At 33.3% G+C, this 21,357-nt stretch overlaps 1 protein-coding gene across 4 annotated transcripts in view; it reads right to left on the reverse strand.

Annotated features, from left to right (window-relative positions):
- The window catches only part of LOC143222563 (uncharacterized), a 93,013-nt gene that overhangs the window by 47,787 nt on the left and 23,869 nt on the right, over positions 1-21,357 (reverse strand). For all 4 annotated transcript variants that reach the window (XM_076449210.1, XM_076449212.1, XM_076449209.1 and 1 more), the window contains exons 2-3: positions 18,574-21,329; positions 8,123-11,235 (exon numbers count right to left, since the gene is read on the reverse strand). In XM_076449210.1, the coding sequence (XP_076305325.1) occupies positions 8,123-11,235; positions 18,574-20,960 (5,500 nt within the window). In that variant the 5' untranslated portion in view covers positions 20,961-21,329. The remainder of the gene's footprint in view (positions 1-8,122; positions 11,236-18,573; positions 21,330-21,357) is intronic.

Raw genomic sequence — 21,357 nt, forward strand, 5'->3', positions numbered from 1 at the left:
GATACAAATGTGATATACATGAGGTAAAAATATTTTATATATAATTTAACTTGTTTGAAATACATTATTTTAAAACAAATGGAAAGTGTAATGTCCGATTATTGTCAAATTTATCACCAACAAATCACAGACACCCACTGTGGAAAAATCCTTAACCCACTCATACTTAAAACCTTGACATCACAAGCATATTCCATAAAGCTACTCGACTCGTAGTCTGAAGGTCGCGGGATCGAATTCCCGTCACATCAAATATGCTCGCCTTTTCAGCCTTGGGGGCATTATACTGTGACGGTCAATCCCGCTATTCGTTAATAAAAGAGTAACCCAAAGGTTGGTAATTTTAAGGGATGGAATAGTACTACGACAACACGAATAGTACACACATTTGTGTGTCTGTCAGATTTCAAAGTTAAGTTTTCGTTTGTTTTATTTACAATTTGTTCTACCTGATTTTTAAAATTTACCTCAAAGCCTAAATAAAACTACCTATTATAACTCGTACAAACCCTCTTGAAAAATGCATAACCTTATTGAGATCCGAGGACATGCCTGATACAGAGTTACATCTATAAAAAGAGCTGATGCAGCCGTCTTTGACGCACCTCACAAGTCAACCATCGTAATAATAAAAGAAACAACCGTTAACACAATTCTATTTTATTTATACCACAATTTTAGTGTATTTCTTTATTTACAAAATATTAGTGGATTCAGCAATGGGGGAAGGGAAAGTGCAAAATATTTTATTTTAATGAAGACCTAAGCACAACATCGACTATATTACGTAAACCAGATTCCCAAGGCCCATGAATAAACGTAAAGGAGGACATGTGTGTGTTTGTGTGTGTGTTTTCTTATAGCAAAGCAACATAGGGCTATGTGCTGAGCCCACCGAGGGGGATCGAATCCCTGATTTTAGCGTTGTAAATCCCGAGACTTACTGGTGTACTAACGGGAATTGATCTACAATTATCTTCATCACTATAACCAATAGTTAACTGTCCTTTTAGACTTGATTTAAAATTACTTTAATCACCGTAGCCAATAGTTAACTTTCCTTCCAGATATTACCTACAATAACCTTAATCACTCCAGACAATAGTTGAATATCCTATAACTATAATATTCTAAACTTCATCCACATTTCTTTAATATCTCTAACAAGTAGTTCACTATCCTTAAAGACTTCATTTAAACTTACTTTAATCACTCAAACCAATAGATAACTATCCGAAATACATGATTTACATTCACCTGAAACACTATTATCTACAGTCTTTGTAGTTTTGACCTACACTTACCTTAATCATTCTAATCAGTAACTAACTATCCATATAGACTTGATTTAGATTTCCTTACTCACCCTACTCAATAGCTAACTGTCCCTCTAGGTCTGATTTATGATTACCATAATCATTCTAACCAATAGTTAACTATCCTTATAGACTTCGTCTACAACTGCTTTAATCACTCTAACCAATAGTTATATATCCTTCTAGACTTGATTTACACTTACCTTAATCACTCTAACCAATAGGTAACTCTTCATGTGCACTTGATTTACAATTACCGAAATCACTCTCACCAATAGTTAACTGTCCTTCAAAACGTGATATAATATTACCTTAATCACTCTAATTAATAATTAACAGCATTTCTAGGCTTCATTTACAATTATCTTATACACTCTAACCAATAACTAACTGTCATTCTAAACTTGATTTACACTTACCTTAATCACTCTAGCCAATAATTAACTGTACTTCTAGACTTGATATACAATGACCCCAATATCTCTAACTAATACTTTCCTTCTAGACTTGATTCATAATTATCTAAATCACTCTATTCAATAGCTTACTATCATTGTAGACTTGATTCCCAATTATCTAAATCACTCTATTCAATAGTTTACTATCCTTCTAGACGTCATTTAATCTTACATTAATCACTATAAGCAACAGATAAATCTCCATGTAAATTTGATTTACAATTCCCGAAATAACTCTCACCAATAATTAACTGTCCTTCAAAACGTGATTTAATATTACCTTAATCATTCTAATAAATAGTTAACTGTATTTCAAAACTTGAACTACAATTACCTTAATCATTCTAACTAATACTTGACTGTCCTTCTAGATGTAATCTACAATTACTTAATCACTTTACTCGATAATTAACTATCCTTTTATACCTGATCTACAGTTACCTTAATCACTCTTATCAATAACTAACTGCCCTTCTGGACTTGACTTACAATTACCTTGAACACTATAACCTGAAAGTAACTGTCCTTCAGAAACTGATCTACACTTACCTTACACACTGTAACCAATAATTAACTATCTTTCTAGACATGACCTACAATAACCATAATTACTCTAATCAAAAGTTAGCTGTCCTTTTACACTTGATCTACAATTACCTTAATCACTCTAATCAATAACTAACTGTTCTTCTAGACTTGATATAAACTTACCTTAATCACGCTAACCAATAGTTAGCTGTCATTCTGAACTTGACATACAATTACCTTGAACACTATAGCCTAAAAGTAATTGTCCTTCAAAACATGATCTACACTTACCTTACACACTGTAACCAATAGTTAACTATCCTTCTAGACTTGATCTACAATAACCTTAATCACTCTAACCAATAGTTAACTATCCTTCTAGACTTGATCTACAATAACCTTAATCTTTCTAGACAATAGTTAACTGTCCTTAAAGACATGAGTTACACTTACCTTAATCACTCTAACCAACAGTAAAATGTCCTTTTAGACTTTATCTACGTTACTTTAGTCACTGTAACCAATAGTTAATTGTCTTTGAAGACCTTATCTATACTTACCTTACACACTCTAATCAATAGTTAACTGTCCTTTTAGACTTGATCTTCACTTACTTTAATCACTATCTAATGGTTAACTATCTTTCTAGACTTTATTCACACATACCTCAATCACTCTAACCAATACTTAACTGTCTTTCTAAACTTGATTTAAACTTGCCGTAATCCCTCTAACCAAGAGTTAAGTGTCTTTCTAAACTTGATTTAAACTTGCCGTAATCCCTCTAACCAAGAGTTAACTGTCTTTCTAAACTTGAGTTAAACTTGCCGTAACCCCTATAACCAATACTTGACTGTCTTTCTAAACTTGATTTAAACTTGCCGTAATCCCTCTAACCAATAGTTAACTGTCTTTCTAAACTTGATTTAAACTTGCCGTAATCTCTCTAACCAAGAGTTAACTGTCTTTCTAAACTTGATTTAAACTTGCCGTAACCCCTATAACCAATACTTGACTGTCTTTCTAAACTTGATTTAAACTTGCCGTAATCCCTCTAACCAATAGTTAACTGTCTTTCTAAACTTGATTAAACTTGCCGTAATCCCTCTAACCAAGAGTTAACTGTCTTTCTAAACTTGATTTAAACTTGCCGTAATCACTCTAACCAATACTTAACTATCTTTCTAAACTTGATTTAAACTTGCCGTAATCACTCTAACCAATACTTAACTGTCCTTCCAGTGTTGATCCACAACAAACTTAATCACTCTAGGCAATAGTTAACTGTCCTTTAATACTTCTTTTACGATTACCTTAATCACTCTAATAGTTAAGTGTCCTTCTAGACTTCACTTACACTTCCCTCAATCACTCTGACCAATAGTTAACTATACTTCTGTACTTGATTCACAATTATCTTAATCACTCTAACTAATAGTTAATTGTCTTTCTCGATGTGTTCTACAATTACCTTAATAACTCTAATCTATAGTTAACTGTACTTCTAGATTTCATATACACTTACGTAAATCACTATAACCAATTTTTAACTTTCCTTCTAGATTTGAAATACACTGATCTTAATCACCCCTTCCAAGAGATAACTATCCTTCCAGACTTGATTCAAAATTAACTCAGTCACTCTAGACAATAGTTAACTATCCTTCTAGACTTGATTTACGATTAACTTAATCACTCTAACCAATAGTTAACCATTCTTCTAGACTTGATTCAAAATTACCTTAATCAAATTAATCAATAGTTAACTGTCCTTCAAAACTTGATAAATACTTACATTAATCACTCTAGCCAATGGTCAACTGTCCTTTTAGACATGATCTACACTGACCTTAATCGTTATTACTAATAGTTAACTATCCCACTAGATTTCATTTACAATTACCTTAATCCCTCTAATCAATAGTTAACTGTCCTTCTGGACTTGACTTACAATTAACTTGAACACAATAACCTATAATTAACTGTCCTTCAAGACCTGATCTACACTTACCTTAGACACGCTAACCAATAGTTATCTGCCCTTCTAAACGTGAGTTACAATTACCATGATCGTTCTTACCAATAGTTAACTGTCCTTCATGACTTAATATACAATTACCTTAATCAATCTAACCATTGTTTAACTGTACGTCTAGAGGTGAACTACAGTTGCCTTAATAACTCTAACCGATACTTAAATACCCTTGTATATTTGATTCACAATTACGTCAATCACTATAATCAATAGTTAACTGCACTTTTGGACTTGATTTACACTTACCTTAATCACTCTAACCAAGAGTTAAATCTACTTATAAACTTGATTTACATTTACATAAACCAGTCTAATCAATACTTAACTCTTCTTCAAGACTTGATCTTTAATTGCCTTTATCACTTGATTTACACTGACCTTAATCACTCTCACCAATATTTAACTATACTCCTATACTACATTCACTATTACCTTAATCACTCTAACCAATACATATTATGTATTTGTGATCTGCCCATCCCAGGTATCGAAACCCAGGTTCTAACGTTGTACGTCTTTAGACATTCCGCTGTGTCACTGGGAAGGGGACGTCAATTAGTAAAGATAATCTTCATTTTTATACGCTTATATATGTATATATCATGAATTATATGAATTATTTCAACAGAGAAAGAGAAGCAGAATTACAAACTGAATAGCTTTTCACTAGTCCGTTGTATTTCCCTGAAAAAGTGCGTAGTAAACAAACATAATTCATATTTTAGTGGAGCCCAAACACAAAGTGATTTTTATCCTGTACAAACTTGCTTGAAACAATGAATAGAGATGAACCGATATATTCTCCTTCAATGCCCACACGGACTCATGGACTCATTCTTACTTGTCCATTTTCCAATCATATTTCCATAGTAAGTTATCTATTCTTTGACTGATTCTTAGTAAGATTACTGTAATGACAATCACGGATTAATTGCTCCTGCATTTAAAGATAAAAACGTGACCGAGCTTTGTCGTTTAACGAATCGGAGATAATTTGTGTCTAATCTCAGTTCTTTGGGTTTGGGGACTTTATATAATTATACGGTGAGTAAGGCGCTCGACTTCCAATCTGTGTTTCTCAAGTTCGCATCCTGTTTCTGAAAATGCTCGCCCTTTTAGCCAAGGGCATTATAATGTTACTGTTAATCCCCTTTTTCGTTGGTAAAAATTACACAAGGCATTAGCGGTGGGTGATGTTGACTAACTGTCTTCCATCTAGTCTATATAGTGCAGATAGCCGTCGGAGAGCTCTATCTGAAATTCAACAAACAACTAGCGCAACAAATTTGTGTGCGACGAAAATTATCAATTTACGTTATCTGTTTAGGAATTAAATCATGTTTAAGTTTTGTAGTTACGATAATGTCGAGAATATCGTACATAACATAGGCTGGAATTGAAGTAATTTATATAAAATATCTTGAAATGTTATTTTATATTTTTTTTTATTTTGATTTATTGACGACTTTCCTGAATAATAAACAACGACATCCATTAAACTCTAAATTTTGTTTATTATTTATTATTAATATTTTGAATTTCGCACAAAGCTACTCTAAATTTTGATCCATATATAGTGAAGATAACACTTAAAATGTTTATATTGAAGATTACAGAGCAACAAGGCTGAATCAATCTCCCGAAAATTTCGTTTTTCGAAGGTAGAAGTTAGAAGTGAGGGATAGTAGGAGGCTCTAATTTTACTCATCACTCAGAAGCAACAATTTAAGAGGTTTGTTTGTTTGTTTTGGAATTTCACACAAAGCTACTCGAGGGCTATCTGTGCTAGCCGTCCCTAATTTAGCAGTGTAAGACTAGAGGGAAGGCAGCTAGTCATCACCACCCACCGCCAACTCTTGGGCTACTCTTTTACCAACGAATAGTGGGATTGACCGTAACATTATAACGCCCCCACGGCTGTTCATTGTTGATGTCTTGGCTGACATCTGGTGTTGAAATTCTCCTTAGTTAAGTACAGGCACTCTTCTTTACCAGGGCTTGACCTCACACTGAATGGCATATCAAGTTTTCTAGAGTAAACGTTACTTATTCACCCATTATTTAAACTGAATCTCGGTGAATATTAACAGAATTTTACCTCTGTTGCCATCTGTATGTAGTTTATCACCCTTTATAAAATAATTTCCTTTTTATGGTCTGCAAGGTGATTATTATCTATTGTGTTCTTTCGTTAATTAAACTTATTTATCATTTTTCTCGGCGTAAAGAATAAGTAGTGGTTGATCAAGGATTTTACCCAGGGAATTATGTCAGGGTTAGTTTATCATATATCGAGCTTTGCGCTGCAGACACGAAAGTGGAGTCGGGTGTTTTTCTTCTGTTCAGTCTGGAGTTGAAACTGTGTTACGCATACTAATAGCAATACGTGGAGCTAATATCAAAATGATAAAGTTTGTAATAAAATCAATTCCACTTTCCCTCGTACACCTGCTTATATTACATCTCTAACGTCTACACTCACCCTCACCTGCTACTGAAACTAACCAGTGTTTTCTTCTCATCAGGTTGACAAAATCGCATTGAATATTCTTCATTTGTATAAGAAAAACGATTTCAAACTTCTAAAGTAAGTGTAAAAAGTATTCATTGTTGCTACTAGGTTTTCTTGTTTTTCTTTACTGATTAAGGCCTGAGTTTGTACTTCGGAAAAGTTTTAACAAAAAATGATATTCGAGTCTAAAAGTTTTAAGGTCACTGATTTACAGGATCTCGGACGGAGCCTCAATCTCCAACACTTCTAGAATCACTAAAACACGATAAGAAGCGACAATGTTTGATTAATTATGTTATAAGAATATTAATTATTTTTGAGCTACAGAAATCATAAAATACAATATATAAACTCTTCCTCACTCCTCTAGGCACATAAATATAAATCTACATGCGTCTCCCTCAACCAGCATTGCCTCCATATACTCACAAACTCAAATATACTGAACAGTTACAGTATGTTTTACAATAATTCGAACTATTATATAATTTTCCTGTGCTTTCTACAAACCTACAATACAATCCAATACCTGGCCACGTTTTACATTTTCACTTTGGAAAAATCCAAAAGATTCTACGGTCTTAGCAGCTTCTGGAGCTCTTGAAGAAGTTACCACTCCTTAAAAAAAATCTGAACTGGCGTTTCTATAATACTTGTTAATTCAATCAACATGATTGAACTTAGTATTATGTTAAGAGATACATATTAATTTTCAGTTGCATTTATTAAGACTTCAATTTCTGTATTCATTACGGAAGTTGTTTTGACAAAATTTAAGTAATTAATATTTTTCTGCACTTGTCCAGGGTTATCTTATGAAAATTTCATGAAAATGACTTAGTGAATGATAACAACTGTTTTGTATAATGGGATATATAAAATTACTGACGTGAAATCTCTCCTTGATTTTACCCAAAGTGTTAACCTGCCTTTTGTGAGTTTCCAACACCAAGATATAGTGAACTGCATCAAAAAAGTTTTCTAATTTTGCAAAAATTATAGCGTGTTGTATTTTTTATTTACAGGTATAAGTCTAGAACATGGTGTGCTACTTCTAATTTTTTTTGGCGATTCTATGGGTAATATGGTAATGCGGTTACAATATCTGAATATAACAATGTTTTTTAAAAGATGTAGAAACTATCTTCTTAAATGTTAATACCCATATGTGCATAAAGATTATATAAAATTTGAAGAATGATTTCAGTATGTTTGGACCTGAACGGTAAACAAAACAGAAGTTCGAAATTCAATTTTGTGTAAAAATTATTACCTGCTTTGTTCATTTTCTTTTCTTCTTTGTGCTTCAAAGCTCGTGAAGGTTGAAATTCTTTAACAACAACACTTTCATGTTTTTTCCTGCCATATATCTTGTTTTGAATAGCTTCCCATTTCTTTATATTTTCGACTTCTGATACATCTGCTTCTTTGATAGTAAGTGTTTCTTGTTTCTGTTTCCTGTTGTTAACCTGTAGTAATGGTGAACGAACTAAACTGTTGAATTGTTTTGTATTCTGAGACGAAGAATCAAAGTGATTATTTTCATGGTGATTTCCACTTTGATCACCAGGACCGAAACTGGACATTTTCTTACACTGCCCTTCAAAATACTGTTGGTATATACTAATTTCGTCGGATTTTGTCACTGATTGTTCATTTTTATTTTCAACATTAAACTTAGATTTTTCTTCAGTAAAATAATGATAATGTTTTGACTTGTAGCCCTCATCTTTATGACGGCTCCTTCTACCAGAACTGTTTATACGCTTTGTTGTGTTAATATGAGACCTTCCATTACATATATAATCTAAAATGACTTGTGTATCAACATGGAAGTTTCTAAAATTTTGTTCGTTTAAAATGTCATATTCTTCACTCATTATTTTCGATGGAAGCTTTTTAAAATTGTCTTTTATTATATCATACTGCTTATCCTGGACTATCTTTTTATCTAGTGATTCGCCTAATGCAACATCTACAGCAATATGGTTCTCCCCGACCTCTGTTTCATCCAAATAATCGTCTCTTCCATCTCGAGATCTTTCAAAATGATATTTGTCAGTACGGCCATTTATATTGATATAAGATTTGTTCAAATCATTTTTTACAGCCATATTTGAGGTTTTTTCATATAATGTATCCAAACCATCATTTGTAACAAAAAAGGGATTTTCAATACGCAATTTATTCGAAGCCTCATTTGAAATGGTCTGAAAATTTTCTGTTTGTAATTGTCCTAAACTTACATATGTATCAGCAAATGAATTTTCATTTCTTGATTCTTCCAGTACAAGTTCTGTATTGATAAATATGTCTTCTTCTGAAGAAATACTTTTTGTAACATCAAAATTATAATTTTTTGGTTTCTTCATGACATCTAGTTTGTCAACTCGCACATTCTTAACGTGCGCTTTGTGCCAATTATCCAGTTTACCGACTGAGAACTTTAAAACTTGTAACTCATCCAGAACATCCATGTTATCGAAATTCACATTTTTCTCACATGACATATTTATTGCGCCTGTATTATCAAAGTCTATATTTTTAACAGCAGCTTTGGCTAAACAATCTTGTTTATTAGCTGAGGAGTTAAACACATCTGATTTCTTCATATTTTTAAGATCTAATTTGTCAAAATCTTCTAAGTTATTAACGTTTCCGCTGGTCACATATGATTTTCCCAAAATATCCTGTTTATCATTTTGAAAATTTTGTACTTCATTCAAAATATTCTTTCTATGAATGTTCATATTTTTAACATTTGATTCATTCAACTTGTCCAGTTTTTCAACATTTGAATTTCCAACATGTGGCTTGTTCGCATTATCCAGATTTTCAGCGATCACATTATTAACACATGATGTGGTCGAAAACACACGTTCGTTCTTATTAACATTTTTAGCATATGAGTTCTCCAATGTATCCAGTTGATCAACTTGCAAAGTTTTAACACATGATTTATCAAAAGTGCCCAGTTTATCAACTAGAATATTTTCAACATATATTTGATTCAAATTATTATCTTTATCACGTTGAAGTTTTAAAACCTGGTGTTCCTCTAACACATCAAGTATATTTTTAGCACATGGTTTCTCCAACGTATCTAGTATGTCATTTTGAGCATTGTAAACATGTGCTATGCCCAAAAAATCCAGTTCATCATCATCTTGAATATTTTTAACATGTGCTTCATCAAAATCGCTAAGTTTGTTAACTTTCACACCGTTAACATATGATTTATCCATATCATATAAGTTACTAATGTTCTCCTTGATCACATTTGATTTGTCCAAAATATTGTGTACATCAGTGTGGTTGTTTGCAGTTTGTGGTTTGTCCAAGGACGCCTGATTATTGTCGTAAAAATCTGTAACTTGTGATTTTTCTGGAGGCTCATGTTTATCAAAGTGAGAGTTCGTAGCTTGTGTCTCTTCCAGAGATTTCTGTATGTCGACATGGAAGTTCGTAACTTGTGTCTCTTCCAGAGATTCCTGTATGTCAACATGGGAGTTCGTAGCTTGTGTTTCTTTCAGAGATTCCTGTATGTCAACGTGGAAATTTTCCAGAGACTTCTCTTTATCAAAGTAAACGTTTGTAATTTGTAATTTGTTCGGAATTTGTTTAACAATGTGAGAGTTTATGGTCTGAGTTTTGTCTAGAGATTCCTGTATATCAACGTGGGAGCTTGTAGTTTGTATTTTTTTAAGAGACTCGTGATTCTTAACGTGGAAGTTTGTAGCTTGTGTTTCATCTAGAGATTTCTGAATGTCAAAGTGAGAATTTTTCAGAGGCTTCTGATGATCACAGTAAACATTTGTAATTTGTGATTTATCCGTAGACTCATGTTTACCAACGTAAAAATTTGCAGTTCGTGATTTACCTGGAGACTCAAGGTTATCAAAATGAGAGTTTGGAGCTTGTGAGTCGCTCAAACATTTATGATTTTCATTGTAGATATTAATGTTTTGCGTTTCATCCAAGGGGACATGTGCATCAACTTCGAAGCTTACACATGGTGATTCAGCTAAAATATTATGTTTAACTATAGGGTAATTTATCATTTTAGTACTGAAATCATTCGGGGTAGTATTGTATCTTTTAATCTCTGCTTCGTCTTGTAGTGTCATATGGAATGACTTTATACTTTCTGATTTCTGTAACGCATTTTGTGAATTAATATCAGATCTTTCAACCTCCAATTTGTCAAAATTACTGCCATTTGACAACTGAGAAATCTCACTTGAAATACTTCTCCAGGAGTCTTTATATGACCCGATATCCGAAGTTGACACACAGGCGTGATGCTCAGATGGATAATTTTCAAAACCTCTAAAACCATCAGAGTTGACCGTACTTGACTCTTCGATCGATGATGTAAGAAATTTTCTAAAAAGAAAAAAGAAAGAATTTATATATTAACCTTTTAGTCTCTTATGAATAAAAATATTAATAATATAGTCTTCATCGATACTTACAAATATAATATTTGTTTTTGACCCATATCTTTACAAATACAAAACCGTTTATTGACCTTTATTTAAAAGTTGATTTTCTATTGGCAGGCTTACCACTTTGGAATTTTAAATTGAAAAATATATAAAAGCAAAACTGAAACAACTGTATTTTTCATAATCATGCAACGCTTAATATATTACCATAAACGTAGGGATAATATTAAATAGGGAAGGGTAAGTTCATGGCAAATGAAATACATATATAATAATATGACAATTTTCAGAACGTTCAGCAATAAACTTGGTTAGGCAGTTGTACATAAAAGAGAGTTTGTTGTCAATATTTCTCGCTCGCATAGCCACAGACCTAAGAAAATATAGTCTGCACTAGCATGAACCAAAGCTACTATAATAACAAACGAATCTGTGAGGTTGTCCTTCCAGGGTTGGGGAGGTGAGGTCTTAATAAGATGTTTGGAGAAAACTGAAACTATTTTTAAAACCGGGACTTCTGGTTCTTTGAAAATTAAAAACAAAATTCTCAAGAAAACGTTGATATATACCAGGTGTATATAAGTGTAAAAAATAATAACTGAAACACATGATTATGACAGATTCATACTAAGATTGTAAACTTTTCAGGAGGGACGACTTATTCAAACTATTTAACATTCAATCGATCTTTAAAGTATGCTCATAAATATTTAGAACCAATCTACTTTTCTGTCTGTGCTTTTACATCTAATCACACCGATACATCAAACAAGAAGAAACATTTTGAACTTAGTTACTACAGTGCCTCATCAAGAACGATAGATATTATATAACGCAAATTCTTTAAAATAATCCATACATTTCTTGCACTTTCATAAAGAACTATCAATATATAAATACATGCATTATGTACGTGACTATATCAAGACGTTTTCTCTTTCTCTTTGGAAGAAAAATATAAATTATTTCAACAAATAAGACCCTAAGCTATTAGGAATTGGCAACACGTTTTAATTATATAACTAATTACAATCAATGTTTCATTTGTATTGTAACCTAAAATATGCACATTGAAAGTGTAGAAAATTTCATGATGAAAATCTAACAAGCAGGCAGTTAGATTTCATAATCAAGCATATATATATATATATAAAACTCTTATATATAAGTCAGCTTACTTTTCTACAAACTATCTCAGAACTTTCCTTTACAAAAAAGTCACGTATCCATATAAGAGTCTTGATCTAAGCCTTTTCCGTTCAGCATTTTTCACTCTGAATTTCTGCTTAATTCAATATTAATAATCAATTAATTTAAAAAAGTATAAAATATAAGCATTTCAGCCAACTTTGGATATTATTCAAGTTTTAAAAGCAGAACCTTTCCCGGTTTACATACAAAATTGGTGAAACGTTCTTCTGACATAAAATGCATTAATTATGATTGATTTCTTGCTTGTTTTGAATTTCGCACAAAGCTACTTGAGGGCTATCTGTGCTAGCCGTCCGTAATTTAGCAGTATAAGACTAGAAGGAAGGCAGCTAGTCATCACCACCCACTGCCAACTCTTGGGCTACTCTTTTACCAACGAATAGTGGAATTCACCGTCACATTATAACGCCCCCACGTCTAAAAGGGCGAGCAAGTTTGGTATGACAGTGATTCGAACCCGCGACCCTCAGATTGCAAATCGAGAACCTTAACTCACCTGGCCATGCCGGGCCACACTAACAGAATTATTAGAATTATCACAGGATTAGATAATATATATATATCTCGATCTTACACGTTCCTCTACTCTATCGCCTTCATTAATGTCTTTATTTTTATTCACTGAAATAATTTCCCATTATGGATGAATATGCGTTTCCCTGAAAATGTTAAACAGAACATGCTTAAAAAAAGAAAAAATACTACTAGCGGGAAAGTAACATGAAAGTTGTGCTCACTCATCTGCATCATAAATTACAGATGAATTGTTTCTTTAAAGATGTTCTAATAATATCATTTTACGTTAGATCAAGTCGTAAGGCAACTTTTTCATTAAGATTGGTTTAAAATACATTTCTAAAAAATTGAAAGATCAAAGTTCCAACAAGTTTTTATATCTCAGATAAATGCTACTTTATTCTGGTATGAAGAATAGTAAAATTTATTTAAATATAATTTTGAATCCGCTTTTTGCAAAAGAATGTACATCAAACACCTTTCAAAACCTAAAAACTATTCGACAGAAATTTTCAGACTTTTCGACATTCAATAATTATATAGATATGAATAAAAATTATATGTAACACTATAAGTACTCTCAGCTTCAATAGGTACATTTGTATACAAATAACATCACAGGATAAAAACCACAAAAAACAACATTTCCTTTTTTTTCTATTTCCTTCTAAAAAGGGCCTGGCATGGCCTAGCGCGTAAGGCGTGTGACTCGTAATTCGAGGGTCGCGGGTTCGCGCCCGCGTCGCGCTAAACATGCTCGCCCTACCAGCCGTGGGGGTGTATAATGTGACGGTTAATCCCACTATTCGTTGGTAAAAGAGTAGCCCAATAGTTGGCGGTGGGTGGTGATGACTAGCTGCCTTCCCTCTAGTCTTACACTGCTAAATTAGGGACGGCTAGCACAGATAGCCCTCGAGTAGCTTTGTGCGAAATTCCAAAACAAACAAACAAACAAATCCTTCTAAAATTAAAATAGGTCACAGAACGATTTAAGAGTTTAGTGATTTAAATATGGCCATAACTAACTTTGTGTTGATGATTAAAGCCAGACACATACTGGAAGTGTGTATACTTTAGGACTCATTATATTATCTTTTTTAGCATTGATAACGAAAACATAAACATAAAAATTGAGATAACATTGTTTTTAATTAATCACAAAGCTACACAATGGGCTATCAGTACTCTGTCCACTATGGGTATCGAAACCCAATTTTTAGCGTTGGAAGTCCGCAGACATACCGCTGTTCCACTAGGAGGCGTTGAGATAACCAATGCTTGTAACCAATCCCTTTTCTAACTTTGTGCCTATCCGCTTACGTCTGCAATAAACATTTTGTTGATCAAATTGTCAGAGACAGGTTGAGTATCGAAACGATTTGAGAGTCTCATCACGTCGTCATACTCCATGTCGCCACGTCCGGTCAGGCACCTTGACAAAAGCTCTGCATCGTAAATTTTCATAGCAAATGACTCCGTTATAAAGTTGTCATATCCATGTATCTTTTCTTAATCCGTCAGGTGTATGAGTATAACGGTTTTCAAGTGTTTATACAGCCCAGTTGCACAATAATCCACAGGCTCCACTTTCGGTGACTTGACCACTATGTTTTTCCTGCGGAATAGCGTGAATAGTGAATACTCTTTTCTTAAGGTGTCCTACAGTTGAGTGGATATGTCCTAGAAACAGTTGATGTGTACGTATCTTGTGTTGTTTTTCTAGACGAAGGTCCTTCTTTATTACGCTCGGTACTATTATCTGGTGCACATGGACAACTTTTGCCACTGACCTTTGTATTCGTAGGTTGTTACCAGGCACCATCCTTGTTTACCACTGTTGGGGAACGACTTGTTGCTGCAAGTCTCTTTCTGGATGGTTTTGGTGTCTTCAGTTGATCCATGTACCTTTGTTTTCCGTCATCGAATACAAGAACTATCTACGTTTTGAAATTCTAAATCCCCGATCGAAACACGGTTTTATGATCTAAGTTCATGAAATTTTGCAATGGAAAGGCCTGTCTGCTACATATACCTCTCAAAAATAAATATTTTTTTGTGCCACAACACTACTCATGAAATGCTTACAATGTCAAAATGTAGTTTTTAGATGTTATGCTTAACCGTTAACTTTATATGAGTGTCACGTTGCTTGTTGGTTTACATATTGGGAATTGTTTTGATATAATGTACTTAACCCTCTATATGTGTCATTGGCTTTCTTTTAGAGAAATATTTGGAAAGAGTATTGTTATACAGATTTATTCAGTCATATGAGTATACGATTATTGTTCTTCAAAATCGAACAAATCTAAAGTTATGAAAACGTCTCATTTTTGCCCTGATGATAATATTTTATTTGATACAAATTTTCTTACGTTTTTTTATGTTTACACAGTATTTAGCAATAGTCACGATAAATAAGAAGTATTTAGATCTCGGCTGTAGACAGTTATAATGTTATAAATTACATCAAATGTATATAGTTCATCACATCAGTACTGTATAACAATGAGGCCCGATATGGCCAGGTGGTTAAGGCACTAGACTCGTAATCTGAGGGTCGCGGGTTCGAATCCCTATCACACTAAAAATGGTCGCCCTTTCAGCCGTGGAGGCGTTATAATGTAACAGTCAATTCCACTATTCATTGATAAAAGAGTAGCCCAAGAGTTGGCGGTGGGTGTTAATGACTAGCTGCCTTCGCTCTAGTCTAAATTAGGGACGGATGTCGCAGATAGCCCTCGAGTAGCTTTGCGCGAAATTTAAAAAACAAACAAAGAGTTGACATCTTTCTTAGGCTAGCATCTTATAGAAAACAACCATTTTGGTTAACACACACACACACACAACTTTCATAGCGTATCTCGTGACTTCAGTGACTATTAAAAGAATCGGTTTTACATTTATATTGCTATCACTTTACAAAAAAATTTCCCATGAAGAACAAATTATCTCAAACTTACAAGTGCAGGCTAATCCAACCCACTATCACATTATATTTGTGGAAAGGTAGAACTTTTTGTTTTCGCCCATTAAAACATTTGCGTTTATTATGTTAACGTAAATAACGTAGACTTAGTTTTTTTACGTATCTAGATACCTACAAGCAGTGGGTTAGAGGCAAGTTCTCGTGCTTACAATATTAAAACTACCTTTACGTGGGTTAAACCTTCTTAGTTTTAATAATATTTTGCTCTGGTTTCACGAAGTGACACCATAAAGATTAACTGAAACAATGCATTTTCAGCTCTCCAGTACATTTGACGACTTAGAAAGGAAATAGAGTAACAATTTTTAACATAGTAGTAATACCAGTTCAGTTTATTTGGTTTTGAAAAAATTATTTAAACTTTAAAAAACTTAAAAACCTCCAACTGGCACCAGAAATGTCTATTTGTTGCTTAGCGCGAAGCTACATATATGTATATAATGAGCTATTTGAGCTGTGCCAACCCTAAGTTTTGTAACTCACATTTTATTTGTATAATTCACACTCAGACTTACCGCAGCCACTAAATAACTTAGTATTTAAATAGTTTGACATCTATTTGTACAGTATAGTGAAAGAAAAACATTCAAACTGTCCTCTCTCAAACTGTGTACCGTAAGAAGAAGACTGTTATTATTATTATTATTATGAAGAAACCATTATCAAAATATTTCTAAGCTTTTCATTTAAGAAAGGCATTATTTTTGGACACATCTTTGTCATCATAAGTTTTAATGAGTTATAAAAAGAAATCGTATAAATCGACAGAGTTTAGATTTGTATAAATGTTGGAAGTATCATACCCTGCAAAATTGCAAAAAAAAAAACCCACTAAACTAGGATAGAAATGCATCATTTGAAAACCAACGTTACGTTACTTTTAACGTGGCATCATAAGGTATAATTTTAAAAGGTTTTACAATATTTATCAGAATATTTTACTGGTATAATTGTGCAATTTTATGGAAACTATTGCACGTTGACAAGACACGGACTGTCTTTACTCCAACATACCCTTTTATATAAAGAATGTTGTTGTCCTAATGTGTGTGAATTTCGTTTTACATGTAACTGTTATTTTTGTCAACAGCGTGCTAAAAATTAAAAACCTTTTGAATAGTGTTATTAGGATAACAAGTAATGTAAAATAACAATAAATTTAACTAAAATTACCACTTTGTCATGTACGATTCTTTCTTCTGTGTTATTCAGGATTAATTTTATTTTAAGTTTTGGCTCTAGAAAATGATTCAACGCGTTTTTCATTGCTATCCAGACGACAGATTCGACAATGTTGCCGACTAACTTACTACTTATTTGCAACCTACATCTATTGCGACATCAACACAATCTTATGGAAATCATTATTGTGAAAGGAAATGTATCTTTACACTTGAGTAAAGAATACATAGCTTAATCGTTAATGAACGGCCTGGCATGGCCAAGCGCGTAAGGCGTGTGACTCGTAATCCGAGGTTTCGTGGGTTCGCGCCCGCGTCGCGCCAAACATGCTCGCCCTCCCAGCCAGGTGGGCGTTATAATGTTACGGTAAATCCCGCTATTTGTTGGTAAAAGAATGGCCCAAGAGTTGGCGGTGGGTGGTGATGACTAGCTACCTTCCCTCTAGTCTTACACTACCAAATTAGGGACAGCTCGGTGCAGTGGGCTAACAACCTACTCACTTAAATACCTGTTGAAGAATCCGCAAGCGATTGCGGCCCTATGTTCCTTGATGGAATCTAATGGTGATAACTAACTAACTAACTAATCGTTAATGAAGCTGCCTAAGTTTTGGGCCCCTAGCGATACATTGATAAATATCAAGTTTGTTTAGTGAACAGTGTACAAAACTGAAAAAAAGTATATTTCTTAAATACTGAATTCTACAAATACATAATTTTTAGTAAAAGGACAAAATTAAAAAAAAAATTGTCTCTTATTAACAGACTTCTTAAAGCAATAAAAATATTTCTACGTGGATGAGAAATAAATTAGTCCCATGACAAGAATTAATATAGAAGCCATTGCTGAACTTCGTTTTTAAGGCAAGTGGATAAGAATGGTAACATTATTCATCATGTATTTCATGCCAGTCCATCGTTTGTTAACTTCCATTTATCTACCAGTACCATTAGAGAAGAGGATAAAGTGAAACAATTGGGGTAAAGTGCCTTGTTCAACAGCACAACGACAAGCTACAAGTCAACCTCGAGTAAAAATTCAAAGCATTGGCGAAAATCGTTTTTTAAATTTTTTTTTTAACATAAGCTCTAAAGGTGACTATCCTATACTATTCAATGTTGGACTTTTCATGTATCACCTTTTATGGTATTTGTTAAAATATTTGATTTACTGATGAAAAAATATCAACATAAACAAATAGACAAAGATAATAGATAAAGTAATGTTTTAAAATAACTCTCCATGGCAAATCAATTAATAATATTTAGTTTCTACAACAGTGTAAAATATTTGGCCACTCTAATTAACCAAAATAATTATTGTTGAAAGAGACCAATTGTACACACCATTAATTGAAAACACTAAAACGTTCCTCACCTGGCCATTTTGTCTGATCTATACTGAGTATTCTTATTTAAGGTATCTGCAAAACTGTCGAGGACTTCGGAAGAATACCTTTTACTATGTGCTCCAGAAACCATAGTGGTACTAAAAGCCTGTTGAAATCTAGCACTTTTCTTAGAAACAACAGAGTCTTGGTTTGTAACTTCGACATTCTGGTATTCTGCCTTTTTACTTTTATTTGAACTATATTTCATTTCACTTATTGATCCATCTTTTCTTTTTAGCATCCGGATTACATCTGTAGAATTTTGATACATTTCTACCTTCTCGGAAATTCTTATCTTAGATAGCAAATCACATTTACCATTTTCTGTCTTCAAGCTGTTAGTGCACCATTGACCAGAGCTTTTAGAAACCGCAGGAAAGACATTTGACTCAAGTTCGTTAGGAGTAAAAATGATTTTGTGTTGAAAAGCAAATGGGAACGATTTCCTGACTACTTCGAAAAAGGACTTTGTATCCCCTGATTTCTTATCTTTTATTACGTTTGAAGACCCAAGTGTCAATGGCATTTTTATCTTTCTTGGAAAAACGGGAGGCTTTGTAAATATTTTTTCTTCTGAATTTAGTTCTTTTATTTCTTCCATCACTCTGTTTTTAGTTTCTAAATTATCACTCATTTGAATTACGTTGGACTGTCCTGTACAATTAGGAATTTCTTGATCGTTATAGCTTTTCGGTATACAAGAGATGGAATTCCCATCTTGTGTCACATTGATACAAATATTTTGATCAGTTATTTCTCGTGTAGTGGAGCTGGTTAGCTGAAATAATTTGTTTTGACCCTTGTAGATATTGTGCCCATCCTTTTTCTTATTACATTCTGATAAAGTTTCGTTAAGATCGTATAGTTCATTTTTTCTTGTCTGGCCTTTTTCTTCAGATGAAAGGTTAAAAGTTTCTAATATCTTCGGAGAACCTGTTAAGACCACACTGGATTGTAGACTGACCTTTGACTCTTCATGCCCTGTCCTTACCTTATCTTGAAATGATACAGGAGGATCAATTGGAGTATTCTCAGTTATTTCGAGATCCTTTTTGCACGTAAAGTCGTATTTCAAGAAATCATGGCTCAATTCACTCGTCTCACTCAAATTACCTTCATCCAACTCTCGTTCTAATTTTTCGAAAGGGAATAGAACTTGTTGTAAATTAAAATTTTGATGGATTTTTTTTTCATCATTTTCTCGAATACTATTTCCAGTAGATTCCCCAAATGTCTTCTTACTTGAAGAACACAATGTCTTAGATTTATTTATTTTCGTGTGTTTATCAAATATCCACTTTCCCGCAATATCGTCGCTTACTGTGACATTCTCATCAATTTGATGTTTGTTCTTTGTAAAATCTCTTGGATTCACTGAGTTATCGATATCAGACAGTTCACTAGCTTGATTGTTCATATTTTGAAAAGACCTGCGAAGATCTTCTCTAGGTTGATTTGCTAAAATAACTTGCTTGTCAGAATTTTCTTCACTACAGTCTTGTTTGTTTTGGACGAATCTGAAAATTCTGGAACATTTGTTTACTTTTCTTGGTGGAATAGAAGGTGCAAAACCTTTCTTCCTTTCTTTCTCAGGTTTGATATGTTTTGAATTGATTTTATTGTTATCCAAATTTTGCGTTAAAGGTGTGACATTTTTCTCTTTGTGATTGACTTCATTAGGAAAATGGTGATTTACCATAAGTTTTACTGAATTCGTGGCCTCTCGAAGTATAGTTATACAGTCAAACCGAGTAAGTTCAGAAACCTCTCTTCCTTGGATCATAAGTATTTCATCACCTGCTTGCAAAGGTTTGATGGTACAGACAGCTCTTGCAGCTGGGGTACCCTCACCTAGAGACTGTATATATATCTTAGATACATTCTTTGTAACATCTACTCCTCCCTCAAACTTCAAAGCCATTCCCAACTTCTCGTCCGGTACGCGATAAATTGTGACTTCTTCTATGTTGCAGTCATGTTTAAATTTCTCATTATCATCACTATTCACTTGTAGAACTGATACAAAGTTTCCTTGGTTGTGGTTATCTTTAGTAAACTCTGTACTTCCTCGACTTACTTCACTTTCTCCTCCTAACACTGTACAAATATTGTCATTTACGTTAACTACAGTTACAAAACCTTTGCAGCCACCAGGTTTTACAAGAGTCGGCAACGGAACAAATTTTTGATAATCCTCTTCATCAAAGGTTTCATTCTCATCAGAAAAAAATTTGTTTTTATTTGTAGGAAATTCGAAGTGAGCGTTTTCGTGTTTAGAAACATCTGTTTTTTTAGATATTGTCGTATGTTTCATATTATCTTCATCATTATATACATCCACGACGATAAGTTTTCCTGACTGTGAGTTAAACATAGTGATTAAATAACGATGATCGTTCTGACGTCGGTGTGGATTACTTCTGCTTCTTATGAAATTTTAAAATAAAACTGGTATTTTTCTACGTTAATATCCATTCATCAGACCAGATAGAAAATAAATAAATTTTTCCCTGGCCTTTAAACTTTAGAAATGGTATGTTTTGTTTTATTTAAAAATATTGCATAGGCATAATAATGATTACAATTCTCTTTGAATGATCATGACAGATAACAGAAAGGAAAAAAAATGTTTTCACTATAATTATAAACGAGAATCTCTTGTTCTTCCGTCTTGGGTTTTTCTTTGCACAGGATGACATAGGATTGATTCTTGAAATGTGCTTCAGTTTTCCGAGTGACGTACCTTTGAGACAGATGGGGAAAATAAAAAT

The sequence above is a fragment of the Tachypleus tridentatus genome, chromosome 8 (assembly GCF_004210375.1).
Source record: "Tachypleus tridentatus isolate NWPU-2018 chromosome 8, ASM421037v1, whole genome shotgun sequence".
Lineage (NCBI taxonomy): Eukaryota > Metazoa > Arthropoda > Merostomata > Xiphosura > Limulidae > Tachypleus > Tachypleus tridentatus.